General features: G+C 42.5%; 1 protein-coding gene across 12 annotated transcripts in view; it reads left to right on the forward strand.

Annotated features, from left to right (window-relative positions):
• The window catches only part of LOC110988048 (terminal uridylyltransferase 4-like), a 179,533-nt gene that overhangs the window by 49,518 nt on the left and 102,401 nt on the right, over positions 1-27,614 (forward strand). For all 12 annotated transcript variants that reach the window (XM_087144097.1, XM_087144094.1, XM_087144096.1 and 9 more), the window contains 3 exons: positions 10,283-10,523; positions 11,373-11,544; positions 12,612-13,492. In XM_087144097.1, coding sequence (XP_087000223.1) covers positions 10,283-10,523; positions 11,373-11,544; positions 12,612-13,492 — 1,294 coding nt within the window. The remainder of the gene's footprint in view (positions 1-10,282; positions 10,524-11,372; positions 11,545-12,611; positions 13,493-27,614) is intronic.

Consider the following 27,614-nt stretch of genomic DNA (forward strand, 5'->3'; position numbering starts at 1 on the left):
AGGTAGGCTTGTTAACGCCGGTTCATACTTCAGGCGAATGGTACATGTGAATGTACGAATGGTGAAAGTCACAAGACATTTGCAGCAAAATTTTGCTCAAGTGGAAATGTGTTCAAATGTTTCAAAATCACAGCACAAATATTTGATATGATTCCACAAATGCACATTTTCTTCACTTTGTGCCAAGTAATGTACCAGTATGAACTGCCTTTACACTCGTTTTTGTTAGAAATATGGCACCTGTCACAGGTTGGCTGTTGTTTTATTGTGAGTGCAGTTTTCCTCAATTTTGAGTTATTATCAGTTCTAAATCTGATTTTTTGAAACAAATTTGTAATGTTCAGTAAAAGTGTACAGAATATTTGGGAGCCGGGGGGATGTTTGGTATTCTCAAGTCTTTCATTGTATTTGTATAGTCTACGGCACTCTACCGGTACCTACCCAGTCACTACATATGCTAATTTCCCATGTGCGTATAGCTATTTGCTGAAAAGACTTGATCATCCATGGTGCCCCTTCACCTCCCACTATGCACTGCAGTCATGCCGCCATGTTCGTCCTTCTTTTCTCAGCGCTGTATCGCAATGGATGTGTCTTTTAGACATCTTCAAGTTTTTCGAGTTCCGCTTTTGCTACATGGTTCTGTGTTGACTTGAATCATCTGGTCATATTTCGTGAATAAACTTTTACCATGTGTGATTTTAATTTTGTTGGTTAGAGTGCTATTCCTTGTTGTTGGGGCCTTTTTCTTTCTTTTCTGTGTGTGCATTCTGCAGGCGTTTACCGTCAGTGTTACGAGGCTAAGTGGGCGCATTCACACTTTAGTGGTCCATATAATCCACACAACCCTAGCTGTATGAGAGGGCAAATTGTAATTTTCAGCAGTTTTCCCTTTTAACCGCTCAAGCGGGCATTCCCTTATTTAAGCAGCTGTTGTGGATTAAGGCCTAACTGCTTGAGTGGGCAGTAGGACGGGGACAAGGCCTAGCCGCACGAGTGATTGACTCATGTGGCTCTGACGAGGATATATACCCTTGGCCGCAAGCAGGGGCTCCTACCGGTATGTGCCTCCTACTCAACAGTCGTGCATGGAGCTGATTGATGCGGCTAGATCAAGCCCACGTTGTTTGCATGAGCTCTGATCTCTTAAGGAATGAGGGCAATGCCAAGCCACATGAGTGGTTGCTCCGTATCCTAAGCAGCTCAGATGAGGATTTTGGCCTTAACCGTGACATATTCCACGGTTGTCAGAATTCCCCCGGGACATTCTTGACTTATGATCGTTCTGTGTCTCTGCCCTCCAACAGACAACCTAGTCAACTGAGCCAGCACCTCCACCGACTGCCTGAGATGCAACGAGTCAGCTGATTGACCGCCTATGGCTCAGAAAAGCCAGCGGGCTAACGGGGTTCCTCTCCCCTGCTGCCTGCAATGGCTGCGGACTGTCGTAGCTCTGCAGCACTCAGAGCCGCATCCTCGGTAGCATCGGCTGACCAGACATCCATAGTTGGCCTCATACCGACAATGCCAGGATGGGCCCTCCACGTTCCACCGGGTCAGGCCTGCCTGATGATTCCTCGGCTCATGGTTCTGGGTCACCCAACAAGAATTCACCGGGCACCGTGGAGCCTACCGGGCTACTACGTCAGCCCGCAAGGCCGAATCCTTGGTAGCATCGGCCAACCGGACATCTAGTCGGCCTCATACTGACAATGCCAAGTCGGGCCCCCCACGTTCTACCGGGTCTGGCCCACCTGATGATTCCTCGGCTTACAGTACCGGAATACCCAACAAGAATTCACTGGGAACCGTGGAGTCTACTGGGTTTTCTAAGCCGACGTGGCTTCCGACCTCCACAACCCATCTGCAGCTCTGGCTTTCAGCTTGGTATTCCCAGGAAACCGGGGCCTTCCTCTGCTGGCTCATCGCCCCAAGAAGATGGCATCTGTACCAGCCAAGTTCCCGCCTGCCCCCCAGGGGATGAGCCTCCGACCTCCCCCACCATGTCGGCTGCTACTGGTACCCACGTTCCAGACCCGAGGGTGAACGGTCTTCTTCTTCATCGGTTTCTTCAAAACAGAAAAGAGACGTCATTCCAAGCAATGGGAACACTCCCCTGAACCATGGATGACAGCGTTCCAGTCTATTAATGAATCTCTGTCCTCCCTCGCCTGCTACCTAAGCAACAAACCCACACTGGCTTCTACTGCTCCGAACCCGGATCTACCTCTCTCGGTTCCTGCAGCCTCAGCCTGCAGTCACAGACGAGTATTTGGATAGTGGAACTCGCCGAGGTTCAAGTCAAGCTGGTGTTCTCCTTCCAGAACATTCTGCTACATACAGGAGCATCCATGAATCCCACTCTGACACGGCTGTGCTTCAGTCCAAGCAACAGACTGGGTCCCCAAAAGATGACATTGACTTTGTCGGCGATATTCCTCTTTCAATTTTGATATCCTGGTGTGACTCCGATGGACACAATACGGTAACGCAAGCACATTGCAGACCACACCATAGGTAAAACGGATGCTCTGCCGCATAGGTTTCTGTATACCGTATGTTGTTTAGCTGTTCTTTAGGATATTCTTTGGGATATTTCTTGTCTGTATATACCCTGATTAGCTTAACCCCAGTTGTGGTATTTTGTTAATCTTTAAAAAAGAGAACAGAATATCTTGAGAGCAGTTGTCTAGTTATTCTGGGTTTCTTTGTTCTTGTTTCTACTGGTTTTTTGCCAGAAAATTCAGCGTTTTTTCTTTGGCTGTGCTTCTCTCTGCACTAGATTAAGCTCTAGAGAGGGAAATTTTCAGAGTTGTGGTTCTAACCCGCTCCGAGTACAGTAGTTTGCCCGTTGACGGGCCCGGGATCGCTTGGTTGGTAAGGACAGTTGTGCGATGGTTGTGCAATTTTGGTCCTTGCTAACTTAGGGAGCTTGTCCAAAAGGTTGCCACAGTTTCTCACCCGGTCAAGCCCTGTTGCTAGGAACAGCAGCTACCGCGTAGAAATTCACTCATGCCAAGAACATTTAATGAGGCAGCCCGGGATGAACGCAATTGTTATAACGATCATGTCTTGAATTATGCATGCCTGCCGCGGCTACCGTGGTCAACCCGAACATTCTATGCATGGTGCGCAGACAGATGCTCAGTGTACACATGTTTATGTATATCTACTGGTTATCCTCGGAATGTGGGTGCCGCAAAGCGTCGGAGACATAAACGTGGTGAATTCTTCTCAAAAAGTCACAAAAAGCAGACTCTGTATATGCTACAAAAGTGATCCGCGCAATGCCCGAAAAAATATATTTTACTCAGCACAACGTCAAATCACTCATGGAGAGCGCTGCCCAGGATTTCAACACGCGCGCAGGTGTTCATGTAGGCTGGAGGTACTGTACATGCACAGCATCGTTTGCTCGCATGTGTGAACCCAGACTCGTGCAAGGATAACGATGTGACTTTTTGTCACATAGAGAAACACAGAGGCTAAGCTTTTTGTTAGTTGTTTGTTTACAGTCACTATGAAATAATACATTTTGTTTTGAAACTTTGCTAATTTTTTTTTTAGATCAAAGGAGGTAAAATGGTAGGAAAAACTCCATATTGAAAAATTTTCGATTTTGCCCCGGTGGTTTTTTGTCACTTTCGTGAAAATGCCGACAAATTAATCAAATACATTGTGATGTGTTTCGAATAATGAAATACCCTGTCATATGAAAAATATTAATGTGCATGGGAGAATAAAGAGCAAATACACATGAAAGTATTGATCCAGGGATTTTTAAAAGATTTGCGATCGCCATGGATGACGACCAAAGCTAAACGGCACACACATGTAGGCCTATGTGTACCTGCAAGAATGTGAAGACTCAACTGAAGCCCCCATCCATATAAGTAATCTTCCCAACACAAATTGTGTCATTAAAGAGACATTTTTATGTTATTTTTCGTCTGTCTAATATGATTTTTGACACTTGCTGCATGGCAAACGATGTCTGTGTATCGTGTTGTAAGAGTCTGTGATGCATCTGGAGGGGTGGGCAATTAGCCTCTTGCTGCATCTGGAAATTTTGTGGAAACACGTTCGTTTCGAGTACAAGCAGTATATAACATGAACACAGAAAACACAAATATAGATATGAGATCACTTTTTTTGTGACTGAACCTGTATAAAAATTGGTGACGGCAGTGGTTTTTTTCTGACTTGCAACTGTAGAGCTGCAATCGTATTCGATGTACATGTAGTGGAACGTTCACCACCCTTTTTGGCAGGAATTGTACACTGACTGGTTGCCGCATTTCCCTCACGCTTTCTTTGCCAACAGTTCGGCCTGGCGCGAACACGTGTCTCCACCACCGTGATTCGCAAACACTCTTAATAAATGGGTCAGTTCATATTCAGTGGGAAAGCAAATACGTACGCAAGATTTCAAGGTCAGAATTCGCAAAAGTCGAACTTATCTCGGGCAAAATATCACTACAAATTTTTCGTGACGTCGTATTTGCTTTATTTTTGCATTCGTCTGAAGTATGGACCAGCCTTTTCACTTTTATGGGCGTATATTAAATTTGCTCTTTCCTCTTGCCCTTCACCAAAAATGTACCCAATGGCCAATTGACCATATTGGTATACATCTATTAAAAAAGAAATGTCTGAGACAAAAATACCCGCTTTATTCACCACTTTTAACATGGACATATTTAGTCTAAAAACTCACTTGAAGCGCTTCTCAAAGTAGCTCCGGGATAGATGGGATTTCAAGCTATTCATGGTGACAGACAACTAAGGTGGAAAGCTTGCGGTAGCACCATGCAAGGATACAATCTCTTTGTGAGTCTGTATGGTTCTTTTCAGAACTGTGGATGATGACCTGGAGGTTGCAGGCACAGTCGGAAAAAAAAATTATTACGGGATGTTTCTATGTACGATCTTAAACTTGGGGGTAATTTGAATTTCACCCGAAAACATAGTAACAAGAGACACAAAAATCTAAAGCAGAAAACGGGTTTGCTGTCATTAAGCATTGGGGAAGAAAATGCTTATTTGAGAGGCTAAGATGTGCAAGATTTCTGAAATAAGTGCTCAGTCTTTGTTTTCAGATTGAAAGACTTCATTCGGAAATTAACTTACCCCCATCTACCTGAAAAAGTATGCAAAAAGTGACCAACAATTACCATTTTCTCAGACAAAAAGAATTCTAAATCCCTCTCGTGTACATGTATTTGTGTATTTATGTCGCAAAAAAATTTGGGCATTAAATTTTTAATGCCAGAGGGCCCTTTTCAATCAACATAAAAGTAAAAATTATCCAATCTGCAAAGAAAAAAAAATCCCCTTTCTAAACAGTCATTGACAGCTCCTGTGTGTACTTCTCCTTAGGGTTTCAAGAACTGGCGGTGGTTCTCCTCAAACACAAAGTAAAAAATACAAAGTATTTCTTTGAGATTGGATAGCAAGCACTGATCGGAATACCAGAAGTTGTTGGGAAATTATAAGTGCGCCTCTGAAAGATGACAATTGGTGTTGTAATTACAGCAGTGAAAGGGTTTGGCCAGTGCCAACTATTTCAAAGTGCATGAATTTAGGCTAACCAATCACGCACTGACAAACTCTGTGGCACAAAAGTGCAACTTATAAAGAATGCAATGTGATACCCGCATTGCAAGTTCACTCTTCAATTTCTTTGCAATCCGGTCGACCAGCTGCACACCAATGGGCCTTCTTCGAGCATCTTTGGCCCGTCCACACAACCCCCTACTGTGCCTTCTGGCATGGCGGAGTCTGCCCATGGGAGCGCTATTGGGTGACTCATAATCGTAACAGCTTTTCAGCTGGCACGGCTCGGCTTACCGTCCATCAACACTGCTTGGGCAATCTTTGCATCTTAGATGCTCCCTGCGGGCCGTCTTCCAGCACTCGGCAACCTACCGGCCCATCTACGCCCCTGTACTGGCTGTCTGGGGCATAAACCAGTCCGCCAAACAGGTAGTTGTGGTGACTCGCTTTGACTTGCTGTCCAGTCCAGCAACGCCATACTGCAGGGTTCCGCGAGCGGTCGTGGCATTGGTTGGTTGTCCCTGCCACTGTACTACTTGCCTATGGATGGGTTTTACTTATTTGCCCGCTCATTCCTCCCGCCAGCTCTTATTCCAGAGCGAGTCTAATCCCGCCCACTGCCGGGAGTCTTAATGCTAGGCTATCCTTTGATCAAGGCACCCATGGCGAAATGGATAGTTGCTCAAGAGCAAGGAGTTGGAGGAGACTAGTTTAAGCACCAACCCAATGCACGAAGAAAGACTACACAACAAACCGCACACCCCGAACGCTTTTGGAGTTCTGCTCCACATAGGTAATGTTTTTCTTTACATTTGCTACCGTTTCGGTAGCAGATATGATATAGGCATATGCATAAGTCTTCACCAATCAAAACGATTGCCAATCAAAATGATTGGCGAATGTAATAAATTATTCATTATTACAATGGGGCGCGTATTCAACACAGTGTCCTTTCCTAGCTCTAGACAACAATCTCTTCCAGAATTGCCTCAAATGTGCAGCACCGAAGCTTGGGATTCCTATCAACAAATTGAAACCACAGCAAATGTTGGCTGTGAAGGCTGTTCTGGAGGGTCCAGACGTATTTGTCAATCTTCCAACTGGATATGGCAAATACCAGGCTGCATTGTTGTGCAAAGACTTCATGAACGTAAGTGGCCCAGACATACATGTATGTACTCGGACTACTCAGCCCCCCCCCCAACAGTATTGGTTCAGAGAAATGTGAATAATTCATAAACATTAGCATATTGAATAATTCAGATAAACCACTGGAAACAAAGCTCCAAAGGCGCTTGCAGCGGTACATACAGTCCATGACACGCAAAGCTCGGCTACTGCATGCAGGGCTTGCATACAGTTCGTCGTGTGGTCTTGACTATCCATGTTGCCGCGGTTGTGCCTTGATCAAAGGCTAATGCTGGGCCAGCTCACCTATTTACAGTATAGGACTACCTTGCTTGTTCCGTGCACTGCAGTTCAGATCGTTCCTCTTGACACTCGGGGTGTTTTGGTGTGGCTGCGCCCACTCCACATAACACGTCACGTAGTCTGTGTAGCGGTTGGTATACCCCTACGTTGACTTTCTTGTGTACATAAAACCATGCAGCTTATGATAGTAGCCAGTGGCGGCTACATAGGTGGTAATCATGGACGCCGCGTAATTGTGAACTGAAAGCCATGCAATAAAGTGACGGACATTGTTAGCAACAGCTGGGCCACCTGTGTTCAACATCTGCAGGCGGCGGAAACAACAAAACAGATTTCATTCACTGGAGTATACTCTGTGGGTACTAGGCGCAAGAGCCGCCTGCAGCAGGCGGTTGATCTCGGCTTCTACCACGTGAGCGGGACAGCTGGTAACGGTGTCATTTGCGCCTCAGCGTAAGGGGCCTTTTCTCGGAAGCGATGTGCCTGGAAACGGGAGAGAGCGTCAGCTATCTCATTACTTGCCCCAAACATAACAAGATATTGTAACGGAGACATACAAGAACAAACGAACCAGATGCATTACACGCGGGCATAGTGACGACTGATGATTGACAATGTGCATGACTGACATATTATCTGTGTGAAACTGAACCCTATGGTTAGCTAAATGACAAGCCCAACACAGTACAGCTATGACTCGAGGAAAAAATTTTAAAAAAGCAATAGATGGCGGCGTACGCAAAATATCATCTAGCCAACGACCTTGAACCCATCTGCCATCGAAGTATGCACCAAAACCAACACTGGCAGCCGCATCCATATATAAATGGAAGGATGACGAGTCCTCCCATCCAATCTCAGTAACGACAGAAACCCCATTAATGAAGTCAGCAAGCGGCAGCGCTGACAGGCCCCAGTACTGATACTGCTACCACCGTAAGCCACAGCTCGACATCTATGTTTAAATACCCCAAGAGTGTGCCGGGTTTGTCGCTTGAACTGCTCGTCATAAGTCTTCCATCCCTGTCCCGGGAACTGCATGGACGCAGTACGAACTATTTCAGAGTATTTCAGCAATTTGCCCACTCAAGAAGGATGTTTAGCAATGTAAATCGCCATAAATGTATGAAACGCTAATCGCCAAGCACCAAACGTATCCATTTTCTTGCTTTTCAACCCTGGTTTCTTAACTACTAACTCATCCCCATCACGAGAAAAAATAAGCTTATCAGGGTCCATGGAGTTAGTATCAACAATGGAAGGGGTGGTTTCGGTACACAAGGAAGAAATGTCACAGTATGCAATGTTCCAGATCTTCTCCTTCAAAGACTGTTGGACGTGGAATCCCAAAGGAAGATCAACGCCTATCTGGAAGAGCTGCTCTAAGGTTAGGTGCTCACCAACACTGTTGTACTCACCGCGTCTTCCAGATCCAGAAGGGGTAGCCATGGACGGAATGGAGCCTGGGGAAACCAATGCTGACACCGCTGGAAGAGGTGAAGGGCATTCTGAGCTGCGCTGTCTTCAGAAGCTACAGCCAACACTGGTGACTGGGAGTTAACCGCCTTAAACTGGCTGGGATGCAGAACAGCGGTGTCCCTTGGCGCTATCAGGTGGGGGGCTGGAGGGACCTGCTGCTGAAACACTGTGGAGCTGTGGGTATTTGACCAAGGCGCCTGGGAAGAGACTGCCGGTGGCGGACTTGAAGTTGCAGTAGGCCTACCCTTTTTAGGCAAACTGTTACGGCTCTGACGATTCTGTGCCACACCACGGCCCTTATTACCCAGCTTGCCTCCGTGTCTTCGATGACCCGGTTCGACTGCTTCACCATGGTGAGGTTGTGCCCCTAAACAGCCCCGACGAGCTTGTACCACCCGAGGCTTGGCTTTCGGCAGCGTTATCTGGTAACTTGGCTACCTCCGCTCTTGTAACCCCAAAAATTAATATCCAGTCGCACTAAACTTCATATATTTTCTTTGCTTTACCTGCGGCGAAACAATGGCACATGTGTGCTTGTGAAGTAAGGCTGTGACGAAAATGATTGATTTCTCGTATGGGCCAAGCCATTCATTTTCAGTTGTTATACATTGTACAACATTCCAGTCAGGTCCCCCCATGCATTTTCAATGTCTAACTGATATGTGAGCAATATAACTTCTTATGTTGCTTTGAATAAATAATTTTATCTTTTAGGATTTGATAAAATGAAATGTATTGGTAATCTACGTACATGTAGGTTGCAGGCAATAGACTCCCCCCTCCCCACCTAGAGTGGGACGAGTCTACTACTACATACCTACTAGATTACCAATCTCCCTCCCTCCTCCCCTCACAGCCACAGAGCACTTTGCATGTCAAAAGTAGGAAGAACATGGCGGCCGCCTTGGCGGGAGTCGCGTGAGTGAGGGCGCACTGCTGGTGATCAAGAATTGAGAAGAATGGAAGTAGTGGACTTGGGAATAATACATACTGTATGTATTGGTAATCTGGTAGGTATGCAATAGCAAACTTGTCCCATTCTAGATGGGGGGAGATTTTAAAGTACCGTTGGCAAAACATAACAATTTGAAAGACCTTAAATTGAAATAAATAACCAACATGCTTTTGTGCGAATGAAACTAACCAATTCTATCCCAAGTTTAATTTACTTTATTTAAGGAATTAGTACTGCAAATGGACTTTTTAAATGATTTAAAAATGTTAAAACCCAGGACATTCAAACCCCTGCACTCTGTTCATTAGAGACTGTGTGCCAGAGAACAAGCTTTGGGCTTGTTCTTTTTTTTTGTTTTTTTCAAGATGTTTAGGGTTTTCTTCAGAATTTTCCTGATTTAATGATTTTCAAACAATCTGTAAAATCTGGAATTTTCAAGTTTACCACTGTGGTCTTTTTAGATTTGAAATTGAAATACATGTACATGTAGAACATAAGAAATGGGTGTGTCAATGGGTGCCTTTAGGAAAGCACAAATGTATACCATAGACCATACATTGCTCTGTGACCCTTACATGTAAAACTGTTGGTGATTATTTCATGGATTTGTAAGTTATTTCTGATCTCACCTTGAATATCATTAGGTATACAATGCAAGTGTCATTATTTTGACATTGAAGCCAATATACAAATGCCAAGAAAAACACCTTTTCACAAAAAGACATCTTTTACTAAACATTTTAGCCTTCAAATGGTTTGAAAAGTACATGTTGATGTACCACTAGACTTAATTTTCATTGTATGCAAATCATTCCAGCTTAATAAGCAAGTGTACATGTGCATTTCTTTATGCTTTAATAGTGGTCTCAGATGTGAACTGAGTACAAGTTCACTTTCTGCCATGAAGACATCGAAGTTACTCTCTCAATATCGTCAGCTTGATACCCGAGTGCATTCACTAGCCATGAGTTTGAGGTACTGGGCAAGACTCTGTAGGTTGGATAGTCAGTCAGATGGCAGCATACCGGCATATGCGTTTGTCTTGATGACCATCTACTTTCTTCAGCATTGTAACCCACCAGTTGTTCCAGTTCTTCAAGAGGTTTGCTTTGTACTTTTTTTCTCAATGAAGCATACATTGTATTTGGTAATTGTTAATAACTTTGAGTAAATATTTCCAGTGTAACAAATTTCTCTCACCTCATCTTTGTATCAGATAATAATATGCTATGCCACATTTTGTTGCAAGTGTGCCTGTCTTAAGTCTTATCTAAGAAACCTGCTGAAAATGAAATTCTAGAATTACTGAATGGCAGAGCTGTCAGTATCATCAGTTGTGTGTATTAACCATCATCATTCACAAATCAAGTGGTGCTGGTTTAAGTAAATTGTCAAGCTTTGTACTAACTGATGCAGCTGTATTGTTAAATGCTTTAGAAATGTGCGTTTTGATGTCTGTGAAAAAAAAAAGAATCTTGATTTCCCCTCCATCCTTCCTGGGGGTACTGGCAGTAGCACAAAAATCCATGAAACCAATGTTATACAAAACGAGTACAATGATGTCTTTCTCATATACAATACTTCTTATTTTGCCCTTATTACTAACATATGATAGTTCAATTATCAACAAGAAAGCTGACCTTTGACAAAATGAATCAAACTGGAGAATCAGTTTGGCTTCAAAGGTGGTATCACCACCTGAAAAGACATTTTACGGTTTGTGAAGATTTTCAAGTTATGGTTGCCATTTGTTTTTGGTGGAATGGTGTCACGCAGCATTTCTTCTGTGACAGAAGGTTCTGACCTTAAACGTAATGGCCATGTAAGTGGTTTATCGGGTCTTTGTGACTTGTTTGCTAATAACCTTGCCCAGCTAATGAAAGACCGCAGACTTCAGCTGGAGTACATGTACATTGAAAAATGTATGTATATGTTATTTATATATTTAAAGAATGAGACTTTGGAATGCCAAAATGTGGACAGCCTTGGAGAACTGTGGATCAAGATGTTACGATTTTATGCAGTTGAAGTGGCAGTGGAAAAAATGGTCATCTCCGTGAGAAACCGAGAACCAATAACCAGAGAGGAGCTGAAGATTCCGAATAGAAGGCTGGCTATTGAAGGTATAATTTGAAGATAGCATTTTTTACAGTTCCACTTGGATGAGTTGACAGGCACATAACATTTTTGGCAAGGTGCGAAGCAAATACCAATTTCTGTCCATCTGTCTGTCCATCGGGGCGGGGATTGTTTTCCGGCTGTCCACCCAACGGTGAAACATTTGCTTGTGAGCATATGGGTAATAATATGTGTCATTTGTGCTTGTTTGTTTCATTCTTAATGTTTTATCAGTATCAGAACTTTATGTGAGATCATCGCATTGAGGTGTTGTTTGCATGTACATGTATATTTAAAAAAGAAATTGACCCCCCATGTTAAAGTGTTTAATTACATGTATGTTACACTTACATGTACACCTACCATGCCTTCAGTGTGCATGTGAATACTGTACACTCCTGTAATGTATACACATGTACATTACAATGTGTACAATGTGTACTTACATTGTTGCAACATTTCACAAACACTTTGGTTTGACCTGAGCTGTGTCTTCTGTGCCATTTTACTTGCATGCACGACTGAGCGAATTTCTCTAGTGTTCTTCAAATAGGTTTAGCGCTGAAATATTAATTGGACAAATTCAAGCAGGCTAATAAATTGTTGAATATATTCCATGTTACCAGCTTATGGAGTGTGATGAGTTGCATCAAAATTAAAATGTGCATTGCTGTTGTATTGATGTGTTCTGATACACCCTTTTTCAAACAAACATTTCATGGGTCTTTCAGTAATACATTTCAAATATCATTTTATGAATAACTTGCATGAAGCCCTTCTGTCACAGATTACTGAGGATTTTTTTAGTTGAGCTAAATACATGTATAAAGAACAGATGCAGAAGTCATTTGTTGGATGTTTTTGTAATTTACCGTTCATGATTTACCCTTCTTTTTTTTTGCAGTGCCACTGATAATTACATTTTTTCAAACAAACCAAGAAAGAAATTGACAAAGTACTTGTGTAATAAGCTACAAAGCAGAGAAAGTAAATATTCCTTAAAAAATAATCGAGAAATTAAATTGACTTTGATTCTTTTTCTTTTTCTACCTCCTTTTGCTTTCTTTCTTAGATCCCATTGCCCTCAATAAGAAGAACATTGCCAAGTCGCTTACCTCCAACACTGTCTTTCAGTACTTGATGGACCGACTTCAAGGAGCTTTGCTTTATTTTGGCAAGCCACAGAAGACAACATGTACGTGCAAAAGTCAAGCTGTGAATAGCAACAAGACTTTCAGTGCTCCAAATGCAACCCAACCACATTGTGATAATGATACCTCAGAGGAAGATGATAATTGTACCAAAAGTGAAACTTCAGATGACAATGCTACTAAAATTTTGGGTCTGGGAAATGCAGGTCTTCAACCTAAACAAGGTGTGGAATTAGACACTGAAAGTCAGCAGACCAGATTCAGAAAAATGTGTGTAAGTGAAGAAAATGTAGGCAGTAGCATACCCAAAGACTTGAAAAAAAATGCCACCGGTAACTCCCAATTAATTCAGTCCAGCAAGGGAAGAGAGTCTTTTTCAACTACGTACAAACAAAAAACGAAGACGGAGGATGATTCAGGCATGGAATATGCCAGTGACAAAAGCTCAGTGGGAAGAAACTCAGATACATGTAATTGTGTTTACTCATTAACTGTTGATTCTAGTGGAAGGAATGATTTAGTGAGTGGAGTTGACGCCAATGATCAACATATCAGTACAACTTGTGAGCAAGATTGTGATGTGCCAGACAAGCAGATTTGTTCAGATGATTGGTTTGAGGCTGACGTTGAACAAGAAAAGGAATCCACTGCTATAACTGATAGCCAGCCTGGTGATAACAAGTCTGAGATCTCATTTTGTGAGCATAGCCTCAACTTTACGTTCTGTGAAAAGATTCTAACTGGTGGTAAGAAGGTCATCACAGTTTGCAATGGCTGTGGAAAAGAGGGCCATAAAGTTGCTGTAAGTATTTCCTGAAAGAATTTCTCGATTGCAGAGTTCTGAAAAAGTCAGGATGAAAATAATTCCATGTTTATTGTTGGTATTTATTAATCAGTTCCTGCCGGGGATTCCGGTACCAGGCATGTATGCTGGGAACTGGGCCTTGTAACAAAAGACCGTACTCAGAACAAAAGATCAGGCTGCTGGGCCTTACCGACATTATTTCACTCTCAAAAGTGGAGATAAGCCAGCCCGTTTTGAAACAGTATACCACGGTTTGGGGCATTTAGATCAAGCGGATTACCCTCGGGGACAAAAGCGCTCCACCACCACAGCGATGAGCCACGCAGCACCGCTGCATGCTAATCTGGCCCCTATTGAAAAGAGGTCAGCAGCGCACTGAGCCAGGTTTGTGAAGAAAAGAAAGTTATAAAACATCCCACAATCTGGGCTCTTTTACAAGGCTGCAGGCCTGGCTGAAATACTCGGGTGTCAATAGTTTTGTCTGTCAGGCTAGAGTAGCCACCAGACAGTCCTTCACGTGGGTGTAAGTGTCCAGTAAATGAAGATAGGAATTTTTAAAGAGTTTTGAAAACAAAGAAAAATGATAATTATCCCGCCCCAGCATCATCAACATTTTTAACTGCCACCGGCAGCAAGTGGTTAAGGGGGCTTACCAGTAAGGCCTTACCGTTCTTCCGTCCACTGACTTGGATACTTCCATTTTCCTCAAGGGGAGATATGAAACCCTATTTTTATATAAACAACATTGGGAAAGCGTAGAACGAATAAAATAATTTCAAATCACTTTACACAGAAACTAATTATTACTGTATGCAAACAAAATGTTTTATTTCACAAATTTTTATACATTAAAAAAATACAGAAAACAATAAATGATGCATATTTTGGTCAGTGAATTCAACCAGGCATCGCACCGTTCAACAAAGCAGCCTTTCGATGGTGGAGGAATTGCAGGAAACCGTTTGGAATCACATATCACAAAATTAAACACCAATTTGTAAATTTCTGATAATAAAGAAAACTCTATCACAGTGTGTACATTCATTAAAAATCCTTTTTTATTTCACAGACATTCATAAAAGCGCAACAATTCCAAAGCTTAAAGCACAGGTGCATGGCCGCCCCGCTCATGAATTAAATAATCTTCAAGCAAGAAGGATCATGTTTGCGCCTTGCTCTGTGCAATCATGTTCATATAGACTCGACTCATCGTGGCATTGATGCACTGGCTCTAGGCCCACATGACTTGACTAGTCATGGCTATTGCAACTAGTCAAGCTTGGTGTGTACAAACTTTACTTGGGCAGGGTGCATTTGCTCTGAACAGGCAATCGCATGTTGTGCCCATGTGGCACGGCGCTTCATGCTCTGCGGGGCCTGGTGGGTACTCCATTGTGTAGTTGTGGGCATGTACATATAAATTCAACTACTATCATCAGTGAACCACCCAATCATTGATGTCAGGAGTTCCAATCTCAGATTATAGCATAATATCTGACCATTAATGAACATACCTTTCTGATCGCGGTTTGGTCTGGCTCTTTGATACACACAGGTCTTTGAATCAGCCATTCCAATCATGGACTTTCCAGTTGACATTGATATTTCAATGACCTGACCTAAATTTGGGTAGGACATTCTAAACACGAAGTAAACAGAATATTCATATTTGCAGATGAACATACACCATTCTTACCACGTACGGTCATCGCTGTCAAGTGCTCTCTTTTTAAAAAAGTTCCCAGACTCCAGCGGACTTCCCCGGGAAGAATGGTGAGGTCTTACTGGTAAGCCCCCTAAACAGGGCTGTTTTACGTCCATCACATTCTCAAGGTCAGGATGACATCACAAAGGACTTTTAACACATGGCAAAGGGGCCTTTCGTGCTATTCTGTAATGTACAGAAGTTGAGGATGTCTGACCATGAGAATGTTTTGTCACCGATCTTTTCACAAGTCCCACTGCAAGTACAGGCCTGAGTAGCAGACCTCAACATTATTTTATCACTCATCCATTGGACTAGTGGCATTAAATACTGACTTGTTTGGTTGCTCACCCCATCGAGGCTGTGTTGCACTAACTATTGAATTTCATGCTTTACGTGCATGTAAATTACAGTGGGATATATTAACCATGTAGAGATGGCCAACAGTGATATGTACCCCCACTTCAAAAACTCTGGAGAAATAGATGTTTCTCAGGTGTTCAATTGAGACACACCTCAAGTGAAAGTTTATTACTTCATCTTTCGTTGCCTTTTGTTTTCTTTTCTTCACAAGCCACTGGTAAAGACACTAAAAGGAATAGACAAAATTATTTCTTTCTAGAAATAATTACTCCTAAAAAAGTCATAAAGAACATGACATTTTGTACTCTGCAGGCTCATGGCACGATGCATAAAATACTTTGTAATAACATGATACTCGTGTGATTTTAGCTTGTGAACAGGAACAAAAGTCCAAGGTGAATTAGCTGGCTGCTAATCTTGGCTGTGGAAAACTGTTCTAAGAAAAAATCTTGTTCTTTGGGCAGTTTGTTTTTAAGGTTTACTTGCCTGAAAGAATAAATTACTTATCCCGGGCAGTCAGCCAACCATTAATGTCACGGACTGATGAGTAGCAGGATAAATAGTGACAAGGAATCATCTTGTTGCTGCTCATTCGAACAGCTTATTACTTGGCTTAAGACTTGATGACTTCTGATCAACATGTGGGGTCCTGTGATGTACTCAACTTCACCATCATTGTTAATAAATAATTGGGTACAAAATTAATAGATACTGATGTAATTTAATACAGGTATTAAATCAACGTGGGTAAGATCCAACCTGGGTTGGAGAGTAATTGTACATGCACAGTCAGAAAACCCCAATAATAACACAAGGATGCTACTAGCCAATTCTGAAAAACTGTGGATGAACCTATGCTTTTTACAGAAGCTAGCACAGGTAATATTAGCTGTTTCAGGCACCAGCCACAGCAGTTTTTGTTTTTATGTAAAACTTTCTTTTTGGCTTTTTGGCATATTTGCAAAATAGAGAAATCGCCCCAGGAGTGATTGACAGCTCTATTGTGCTGTTAGACACGATGTATATTTTGAAGTATTTGGGGTCTGGGTCACATATCTTTGAAGATGCCATTATTTCTAGGAAGATTTGCTGGGCAGATGTTTTGATCATAAATCCTCAGCCAATTAATAAGTTGATTCTTGCAAGCAAAGCAGCCATTGGTAGGATTGTTACACTTAGGCGGTCCCAGAGTTATGCCACTGTTGCCAAGAAACAGTATTACCATGGGAAATCCTGGCCCCTCTCCAGCATCCAGCCTGGACACCAGCCCGGCTTTTTTTTTTTTGTTGCAGTGAGCGGATTACCACTTTGTTGTACAGCCCTGGATAAATCAAATAATGGTCCTTCACCTCCTTTTCTTGACATTACTTTACGGCAAATAATGTACGGTGTAGACATTTTCTGGTCTTCAAACTTTATGAACAATTTCTTGCACAAAACATTTCATTTTTTTTTAAGAAAGAAAATATTCTGCTTAACTGGCCAGTATTCCATCTGACATTCCTTCTCTCTCCCGTTCTATTTTGAAAGTCCTATATCGTCAATAAAAGGACATCACCACACACTCGGACAACCACAAATATGTATTGTTGTTGAGCTACATACCCACATTAAACAACTCCTTGTTAGGCAGAAACAGAGCTGACATGCTTTCGCCTCTGTTGTTTGTGTTGGCCAAACGGTTAAACGGCAAATTGAAATGTTGCTAAACGTTTAGCAAATTAAATGTAGATTCTGACCTTTACAGTATCTGTGAGTTTGCACAGCATTGGTAGCACCTGTGGGACGGAAGGACTCGGCGGAATAAATGCTTCATGGGAGACTTGCCAATACTATAGCCACCTCTAGTATCTGAGCAACCGTTGTGCCTGAAATGGCTTTGTAAGGTTTAGTGAGAAATACTGGGTACTCTGCATAGGACAAATCAAATCAGTTTTATCCATGTAAGTCTTGAGAGCAGAAACCGAACCATCAACATTAAAATGAACGTCAATTGGAAAAAACAAATGTGTCCACAGAACAGTTTGATCTATCAAACATCTGTGCTTTGGTGCAATATTGGATGGCCTCAACATGGCAACCAATGCTAACAAGGTATTAAACACACTTCAGTCTAAGATTCTTAATGGACAATTTGTCATTATCCATAAAGTTTCCACTTGTGACTGTGAAGTGGTTCTGCCAGTAGCATCCATTCCCTATTGCGCTGCGGGTCCGTTGTGTTTGTAGGATACAGAATGGAGGTTGCACTGCCATTTGTCTGAGACGCTGTTGCTTTGGCTGGGTCGGAAACCATGGGGCAATCACTGTGGCTTTGGCCTTTTGTTGGCTGATCACCCAGAGTACCTGTAGTAGAAGGCAGAATGGTGGATTCACAAAGTTGTTGTGTTTCCTCCAATCATGTTGAGCCAGCCCTTCTATTCCTGATGACAGGGGGTCATGAAAATGACTGTTGTACACTGGCAGCTGAGTTGTCATTAGTGATGCAAACCTGTCACATGTGTGTGGGCCTCGCATTTTGTCTAGCAAACTAGGTTTGAGTGTAGGCGCCATTCAAACTTGTCTGCCAGGCTGCTTAAATAGTCTGCCTGAGTGTTGAGTTTTCCTGGCAAATGTCTGCAAAGTAGGACGATCTCGCTCTGCAGGCACTCCACCCAATTTGCTTGGACAATTCTGGTTAGTTTACACTTGGACCACCCAAGAGATTGTGTATCGTCTTGCCTTTCAGGGCTTGCTTGAATGATTGAATGGCCATTAACACTGCCATCATTTCGCAGTAATTTGAGCTCTCGACTGCTACTCATTTTGTCCAGAGGCCATGTACCTTGAAGTCTCCCAACTGAACTCCGTAGCCAATTTGGCGGGCATCTATTGTTAATTGGCCCTCGATTTTGTTTGGCAAGATTGTGGAACTGTTTCATAATTCAAGTGCTGTTATCCACCATGTCAAGTGAGTCACTGCATCCAAAGACCACACTAAATGATCCCCCCACAATAAGCAGGGCCGCAACCATCTTTATATTGCCCTGAGCTTCAGTTTACCAGGAAATACTGCATTACTCATAGCAATACACTGACCAGCCAAGTGTGCCAGAATACCTGCTTTAACAGTATCTTTCTGCAGAGCTCTGGTGATATCTTTGATCACTTTTCTTATTTTACGTTGAGGAACCCTCAGTACTGTCAATAACATAACCCAAGTATTCCTTTTCCTTTTCAGGTGTCAAGGATGATTTTTCTGATTTAATCTCTCACCCAAAGGAACACAAAGTTGAGAGACAATATAACATCAGTCTCAAGTCTATCCTCTGAACTACATATGAGGATATCATCCATAAAGGCGATCAGTTGAATACCTTGTTGTCTTAGGTACTGAATAGTAGACCTCAAATGTTTTACAGAAATAATATGGACTAATGTTTAAGCCATATGGTAATACATTCCAAGTGTAATATTTGCCACACCAACTAAATCCAAGAAATCCAAGTCATGATGAACAGAAATGTGTTGGAACTCTTCAGTGACAAGGTAAAAGTGTAACATCTTCATATCTAAGCTTGGGTGGAGTCCAACATGTATTAACCCTGCAAAGATCCGTAATCAATCATTTTTTTAATTCTTCTTTGGAACCGTAGCAATTACATTTACACAACCTCAGATACCTGCGAAATTGTATTGATACCTTCTAACCTTTTGAGTTCATTACTAATTAATGCCCTCTGTTTGGGTAACAGGTACTTGTAGTTTTTCTCTGTGAATGAAGGGATACTATGTTGGTTGGATGGGCTGTCAACTCCCCTTTTAATCCAATCGAGAACACAACTAGTGCAATCAGTTGTGCACCATGTGTCTTAGTTATCGTACAATTACGTCATTGCCCTGTACCACTGGTAGTGAGCCTGACCGTCAGTCCTGATCTACAATGTTTCCTCTGTGGGTTGGAACATCCTGGTTTATTAGTTGTGAGTCCTGATCTGGGTATCTCCAACCACTTGAAGCATTGTCTGTCCACCATCCTCGGCCATGATAGCGATTGGATCCTCCAACTGAATTGTGACTACATGCACCAGCCCCCCAAAAATACCACATACTGCAATGTCTTCAGGGATTCTTCTGTGAGACCTAAAGTGTTGTGCTGCAAGGTGTGAAAAACACGGCCTGTGTCATCATCGAATGATCCTTGAACTAACAGTGTAGCATGTTCCTCCTGAAGATACTTTATCTGCGCCACTTGCACTGTGAACAAATCCAGCAGGGTTTTTCCTGGGCACAGGACGGTCACTGTGAATGTTCCACAGCAACCGCAAGGTGGTTTCAACAAATTCAGCACTTTTGTTAACTACGTTGGACATCATCTGCTGGTCATCACGCCTTGTGCCTTGCTTAGAATCAGGAATCCATAGGTCTGCTGGCAGGCGTACTGATCTAACAGAGTCCTTAATAATGTCAAACCTTACCCTGCCATTCACTGCTTGGCCTAGTTGCATTTGGGCCTATGGCCCACTGAGGACTGGGAGCCGGTGCATTACCATCTTGAGGTTGAACATGTTGAATGTCACATGGTTGCTGAGTGACAACGTGGTTGTGGTCAACATCCAGCATAGATCTCTCCTGAGACAATTGGCCACTTCATATCAGTGACGGAGTCCATTGTCCGGTCTTGACTCTGAATTAAGTATTCAATAACTTTTTGAAAATACGAAAATTTGGCTGAAAACTCTTGCTTCATTGCAAGGCAATCTGCTAACGTCGTCACACTAAACAGAGGACTAGTGTCAAAGTATTGTCTGACTATAGTCAAATGACATTAAAGATGCACCCTTTAAAACCCTGCACTATGGGCCTCAAGCTGGACTGAGAGAGGGTACTATTTACTCCACAAAGAAGGCTTCTTTGGTACTGTCTACGCTGGTTCACAAGGGACTAGGAAAGCAAGGAACACCCCCAGCCAATGTGCTCTTTTCAACGGATGAGGGGCCATTGACCTTGAGGCAGATATCTCTTAAAGTACAAGTCTCATTAGTTTGAAACTTTGAAGATAGCTAGCAAGGGAAGTGTTATAAACAAACTTGACATCATGTGATAATGATGTCATCAGGTGACAAGTCACATGACATTAAATATGCTTTTAAAGCCCTACATCTTTTAAAGTATACATACAAGTACATAAAGTACATCTGTGCAGTCTGTTTTCTTCTACTTCTGGCACTGATTTTAGTCCAGTTTTCCCTACCTAGAAACTCTGCAAGTAAACTTCATATTTCCATATATTGGTTCATGCACTTTCAGGTGAGCAGAATTCATAATTACAGCTCAAGTATGTGATGTTTCATTTATTTTTCATTATTTTCATTGACGTTTATGCCACTTTGTGGACGGTACATAATGACCTTTACCCTTGTGTTTATGATGTGATGTGTACATTCAGCCCAGCTTGGCCTGGCGGCTGGCACATGGCCATGTTAGCACTGCAGTCATGTTTTGCACAGTGTGTGGGGATGTCAGCTCTATGATACATGGTTCAAAGCAGTAGGTCCTGTACTTGACAAAATAATGACTTGTACCAAGTTGTAAAATTGCTACCGTAAATAAAAGGAACATATCTGTATGAATTTAATATAAATATGTTGAGAATGAGTTTAAGTAGGCAAACGTTACATGCCATTTTGTTTAAAGTACTGCTCAGTATCTTTAGGTTAGTCCTGTAGCACCAGCAACACTCTGAGCTGGTTTATACATTCGCCCTGGCTAATTTTCATTGAAGTGTAGTTTGGTAATTAGTTAATTACAGTGTTCTAGCAAGGACCATTTTAGTGCCAGCTAAATGTTTGGATTTCGAAGCGTAGTGAGCGCAGTTCTCAGCGCTTTCTGATGCTTGAAATACGATTGAATTGGTACATTTAAATTGATTTTTAGTAATATTTCAGTTGATTTTTTTGAAAATCTGTGCTGGGCGGCAGAGCCGGAAATTAGCAGTACTGGATGGTGCTGCCCGGCACCGCCCACCTTGGCTAGAACATTGGTGAATTACATTGTCTTCTTTGTTGACGGAGAGTTCTATCATATGAATTTGTACTTACCCTACTTTTCAGGAGTTCAGAAAGAATTACATTTTGTGTACAAATTACTACTCAATGTAGAGAGAGCTTAATCTAAATTTAAACGCCAGCCAGGATTAAGCTTATCTTGAAATGGAGCTTGGCCTTTAGCTTGTGCATGAGTGACAAGGTATTTTGTGTCCAGATTGGCCCTTTGCTCTGTATTATGTAAGTTACATAAGATGGGGGTTCTTTCCACTGCCATGTTTTTTTCTTATAAAGAAAACTTGTTAAGGCATGAACAGTAATGGGGTGATTCATAGAAATGCAACATGTGAGCAGTCACATACATAGACTTGCCAACAAAAGAGCAAAATTATCTGAGTGCCACACCATACATCCATGTAAGGTGTGGCACTCAGATAATTTTCAATTACATGATGCTTTTCTGTCTCCTGCAAAACTTGGCAAATGCATTTTGAACACGTTAAAGTTTACTTATCTGGGTTTCTGGGAAACCATAACATAAGTTATTGCGGTAATCTAACTGGCTGGTAATAAATGCATATACTTTCATCTCCGTGCTTCTTTGGAACAGAAACTTTCTATTTGATTGAAAATTGTGCAAATAGTAAAATGAAGTTTTACAGGTTTTGGCACTGTACTCCCAAGTTACGAACGAAAGATATAGGTAAAACCTCAGAATCTCCAACTGGGACACTTAATATTAACCTTAGCAAGTTGTTGTCCAGAACCAATGTTTATATATTCAGATTTACCATCATTTATACTCCTCCCCCACATAGAGTGGGTCGGGTGTTCTAGTGGTATATACTTACCCCTGCCCAGCCTACATATGCAAATTTCCTATGTGGCTATTACGATTCGCTGAAAAGAATTGATTATGCATACGGCCCCTTGACCCCCACAATGCACTGCAGTCTCGCCGCCATGTTTGTCCTTCAACACAGTGAAACCACCAGAGCCAATGTGGGGTGTAGGATTGGCTGGGGTAAGTATCACTAGGAGACCCGACCCACACTATGTGGGGGAGGAATCGCCTGCATTCACATACCCCTTCCCAGCCTACATGTGCGGAGTGGCACCGCACCCTGGAGGTGGATTGGTGACAGGAGTGTGGTTAATAAAAGGAATATAAGGCAGGTGTCACAAGAGTGAGCACTCACCAGGAGAAACTGCTAAGTTGAGGTATCCATCACCTGGCCCGGAACGGAGCTGGACATTGTTCATACCGCTGAGTGCAGAGTCGCTCTGCCATGGGCTGTTTTGCTCTGCAGAACATCTTTCAGATAGCACATGGTGAAAGTGGAGGAAGATTTCCAGCAAGCCGCCTGACTTATTTTAGCTAGAGGAACTCCTCTGAAGTACGACCAGGATGCAGAGGTGGCCCGAACGCTGTGGGGCCCTGACGTGAGATTGGGTAATCTCATCATGTTGTACCGGCCAGTCTCAGTTAGCGATGATAATGGCCAAGACCGTCCCATCGGGCAATAGTGTCCTTCGATGGTAGATGAAAGAAGATTCGTGGTGGTGATGAAGAGCTGAGAGTTAGATTCTTGACAGTGCTTTGTCCGGGCAAGATACCACTTGAAAATCCAGACCAAACACCATCTTTTGTCAGAGTTGTCTCCCGAAATTGCGGCTATGTCTGGAACGAATATGTCAGAAGGCCGGAAGGTATGCGTCAGGGAAATGCTAAACTTCTGAGCCAGATCCACCTTTATCATCCCAGGATTGTCTCTGCAAAATTTCACAATCTCATACTTTTCTTTGTACGTTTTCATTGCTAGTTTGCATTTCATTGAACATGATTTTGAGGCCTGTCTTCATTTTACTGAATGAACAAAAACATGCATGTGAATAATGTACAAACTGTACTGACTGCACGAAACATGGGGATTAGTGTACTCATACTGGCCGATTATCAACCACAGCCAGAACGTGCTGCTAATAAACAGACATCAGTCAAGTAGTGTTGGACTTGTCATTTGACACTTCTTGGCAACTGCGGCAAAGGAAACTGATACCGAAGCACGATTTTTTAAATGCCAACTTACACAAAGGAATTTTGTGGAAAAGGGACCGAGACAAACATGCCGCCTTATATGAAATGATGATGTATAAATGCCGACTTAGAAATGAAATTTTCAATGGAGTCAGGACTTTTGTCAACAGGCTGACTTAGACGATACGAGTTACGCGATGCCGACTTAGTCGGAGTTTACTTTACTTCATATTTTGATTTGTCTGACCTTGGTACTTTCTTCTGTTGCTCCCATTATCCGTTTGACTGTGATGACACATCAAAGCTTATCCCCCATAAATTGTGAAGTCGTCTTCAATTACATTTGTATTTGTGATGTTTGAATTTTGTTACTGTGAAATAGGCCTAAGCAAGGCCTGGGCCTGAAAAATACTAGGCCTAGCTCAGCTGTCTGGGACCCAGGGCCAAACATTTTAAAGAAAGATTTTATAGGCCTTGGTTCTATAGCTACGATTTCATGAGTGCCTTTGTGTTTCACTGTTGCAGTACGTGTGCAAAGCTCAGTGCATTAACCCCTTCACTGCGGGATTCTTTTGACCCCGACTGCTGGGCTGTGGTATGCCCAGTAGGCAAAGCTCTGTCCAGCAGTAGGCCCCATTGAACCAGCAGCTGCATGGCGAATAGACTATGTGTGGTATGCACTAATCCTCACACAAAGCTGTGGCGTTTGCCGTCATCCGTAGCAAAGGGTTAAACAAGGCTGCGCTGGTCCCTGACGCGCCTATGCAAAAGTACACATGGTGGAAATGTGCCAACTGGTACCTACATCCCGGTTGATTGGCGCCCGGTTGTACACGCATGCAACCCTCGCTACATAGGCCTACATGACATGAGTACAGCTGCGGGTCGAAGAAAAACACCGATGTTGGAAGAGGATTTCTGCAAGTTAAGTCACGAAACTTGGTCTCTTGTCTGTATGTATTTCTTTTGCTCGTACTTGCTCGTACGCTAAGCAAGTGTGTTTCCACGCATGCTTACCACGCGATACATCATGGACACTGTTGGCTACTTTTATGATGACCGAACTGGTGTCAATTGTCCATAATTCTTGTGAATTGTTGACTGTAGAAAATTCTACATAGATTAAGACAGGCTTTTATCACTTGTTGAGACAATTTTGGAAGCTTTTGTCCCCGTTCATGCAGCACAAAATATAGATAAAAAAAATTTTTTCCGAGGTAGGCTAGGTCTACCGACCCTATTTAATTTTTAGAGGCATGTAGGCTAATCGCAGGAGCAGAGCTTTTTTTTTTTGCCCAACAATTTTCGTCAGCTGTGTCACAAGTAAAATTCCTAGACCCACAGTTTGGTCAGCTATTTTAAGGAATGGGCCAGGTTCCAAACATTAACCTAGCGTTTCTTGGTTGTGTTATTTGTGTATAGTCTTGGCCTACTTTGCCTCACTTTACTCCCATGCAGTTTACCTCCAATTTTGCCCATGATGGCCATGTTGACTGTGCTGACAGCTGGAGACTTTCCTGCCCAGCCAGACTCAGCCTGGGAGCACAGCTCTTCCCTTGTTAGACCCAAGCCATTCTCTGAACAATCGTCGACAAAGACAGACACATTTTTGTTAGCTGGTCATTGTGGAACCAAATAAAAGCCCTTTCTTCTTTTCCGAAGACAAAGTCATTTCATAACTGTAAAGTTGCGTCATGCATGATGTACTCACTGTGCAAAAACAGAAAAGTTTCGAAAATGACTATTTCGCGCAAGCTGAAATTGGCAGTTTATATTGTGTGCAAATTCTTGCGAAAAATGGATTTTCATGTGCGCAGGATTGCGAGATTGAGTTGCTTGCACAAAAATGCAGTTTGGCCCTCCCATGATGGAATCAAATATTCATGTACATTTTGCGCTTTATAAGATAAAACCCTTAAAATAATACGGTGTCAAACTTTGTAAAAACATTACAATTCCGGCTTCATCACCACCTGAAAATTGTCTGGTTAGAGATGGTAGACACACCGTGGGCCGGCGCACCACGAGCCGTGTGTAGCAGACTATGGCATTCGTCTAGTTCTCGGATCTGTCTCTGTACTAAAAATAGCATCGTCAGCTGCAGTGCAGTAGTCATGTCTTTGTGTCACGTGTATTGTACATGTACACAGCTGTCATATCAATATTTCGTGAACATCGATGTTGCAAGAAGATTTCTACAACTTTCATAGAACTTGATCTTTTGTCCATGTATGTACTATTTCTGGTGTTTGTGAATTTAATTTGAGGTTGTATTGCTCGTGTTTGAATATGTTGAAGCGAGCGTGTTTCCACAAAATTTCCTGCCGCTGCATGAGCTTAATTGTCCGCAGGCCCTCTGCTCTGGACATGCTGGATGCATCACGCACAAGTTAGCCAGTTTGCCGTCGTAATTACTTGACCAGCGTTGTGAATTGTGGTGTGAATTGGCTGTTATTGTTAAGAATTATTGACTGCAGATATTTTTAAGTTGATTCAGACAAGTTTTGTCACTTTTTGTGGCAATATTGATAGATTTTCCTTTTCATGTCATCACAAAAGAATGACCTGAAACTGTTGAATCTCTGCCAAACTTATTTCTTGACAGGCCTACTTTTTCCTAGCTTTGTTTAGACTGGTAACGTGTACGTTCGTTTGTGCTTTTCTTCAGTTTTTTTTGTGAAGTTCTGTGTGACACTGAATTTGACTTTCCGTGAAAATTGGGTGTACATGATGTAGGGCTTACCGGAGAACTTGTTTTGTTTGTGCATGATGAGCAGATCATAAGGTCGTCATCGTGATAACAGCTTAAGCTACATGTATGTGACTTGTAACCTGGTGTACTTTTGTAAAACTACTGTTGGGCCCCAACTTGTTTTTTCATGAACAAAGTCTTAGTACAATCTGAGGTACATGTACTAAAACATGTACTAAAACTTATCATATAGTTTGTGGAAAGAACTAATTTCCCTTGGTATTAATAAGAAACCCCCAACTCACAGAGGTTGCCGTGCCAGTTGATAGAAACAACGAAAGATAAGCGTTTGTTGTATGCCCCGCAGCCCGCACACTTTCATTAAACCCAGTGGAGTACGCTTTACAAACCTGAAATCTTTTGCTGCTCAAAATGAGTCAAATTTGCATTTTTGTTCATTGAATGTACGATCCATACGGAATAAAACACCAGATTTCTGTGAATTTGTTCACTCCAACAACCTCGATGTCGTTTCCATCACAGAAACTTGGCTTAAACCTGGTGACAATTGGGTGACAGCCGAGATAACCCCTGCTGGTTACTCTTTTCCACATATTCCACTACTTCACAAAACGGAAGGAGGGGTTGGGGTATAAGTCTAGTCTATCGGTGGAACTAAAATCTGATGCAGGAGAGTACTCATCAGTTGAGTCTCTTCATCCTGCAATCTCTTGCAAGTCAAGAACTGTTTTACTCGTGGTTCTGTATTGTGCTGGCAGGGACAAACATGGCCGACGCGTCAACATCAGTTCCTTTTTGGGTGATTTTGAGAACTTGTTAGAATCGTATTCGCTCCATCCTTCCGACATTTTGATAGCAGGAGACTTCAATATTCATGTTGACAACCCGCCGACTCCGCTGCCAATCGGTTCAATGCCTTGCTGTCAGCATATGGCTTGACCCAACACATTATGGAGCCAACCCACCTTAGTGGTCAAACCCTGGACCTTCTCATTACATGTGAAGATTCATCTCTTGTTATGGACACTCACAACCATCCAGGGCTATCAGACCATTTTGCAGTGTTGTCCAGGCTTCAACTGTGTAAACTAACGCCACCTAAAGTCATGATATCGACTCATTAACTGAAGGGGATTGATGTGGACAAGTTTCGCTGTCAGATGGCAGCAGCTCTCGACACAGCTGATCTTGACGACTGTGTTTATCATTATGAGATGAGTCTCCGTAAACTGCCAGATGATAACGCTCCTCTTCATGTAAGAAGTGTCGGGGCA

Source organism: Acanthaster planci, linkage group LG12, assembly GCF_054643075.1.
Source record: "Acanthaster planci isolate LZ-2023a linkage group LG12, COTS_SCS, whole genome shotgun sequence".
Lineage (NCBI taxonomy): Eukaryota > Metazoa > Echinodermata > Asteroidea > Valvatida > Acanthasteridae > Acanthaster > Acanthaster planci.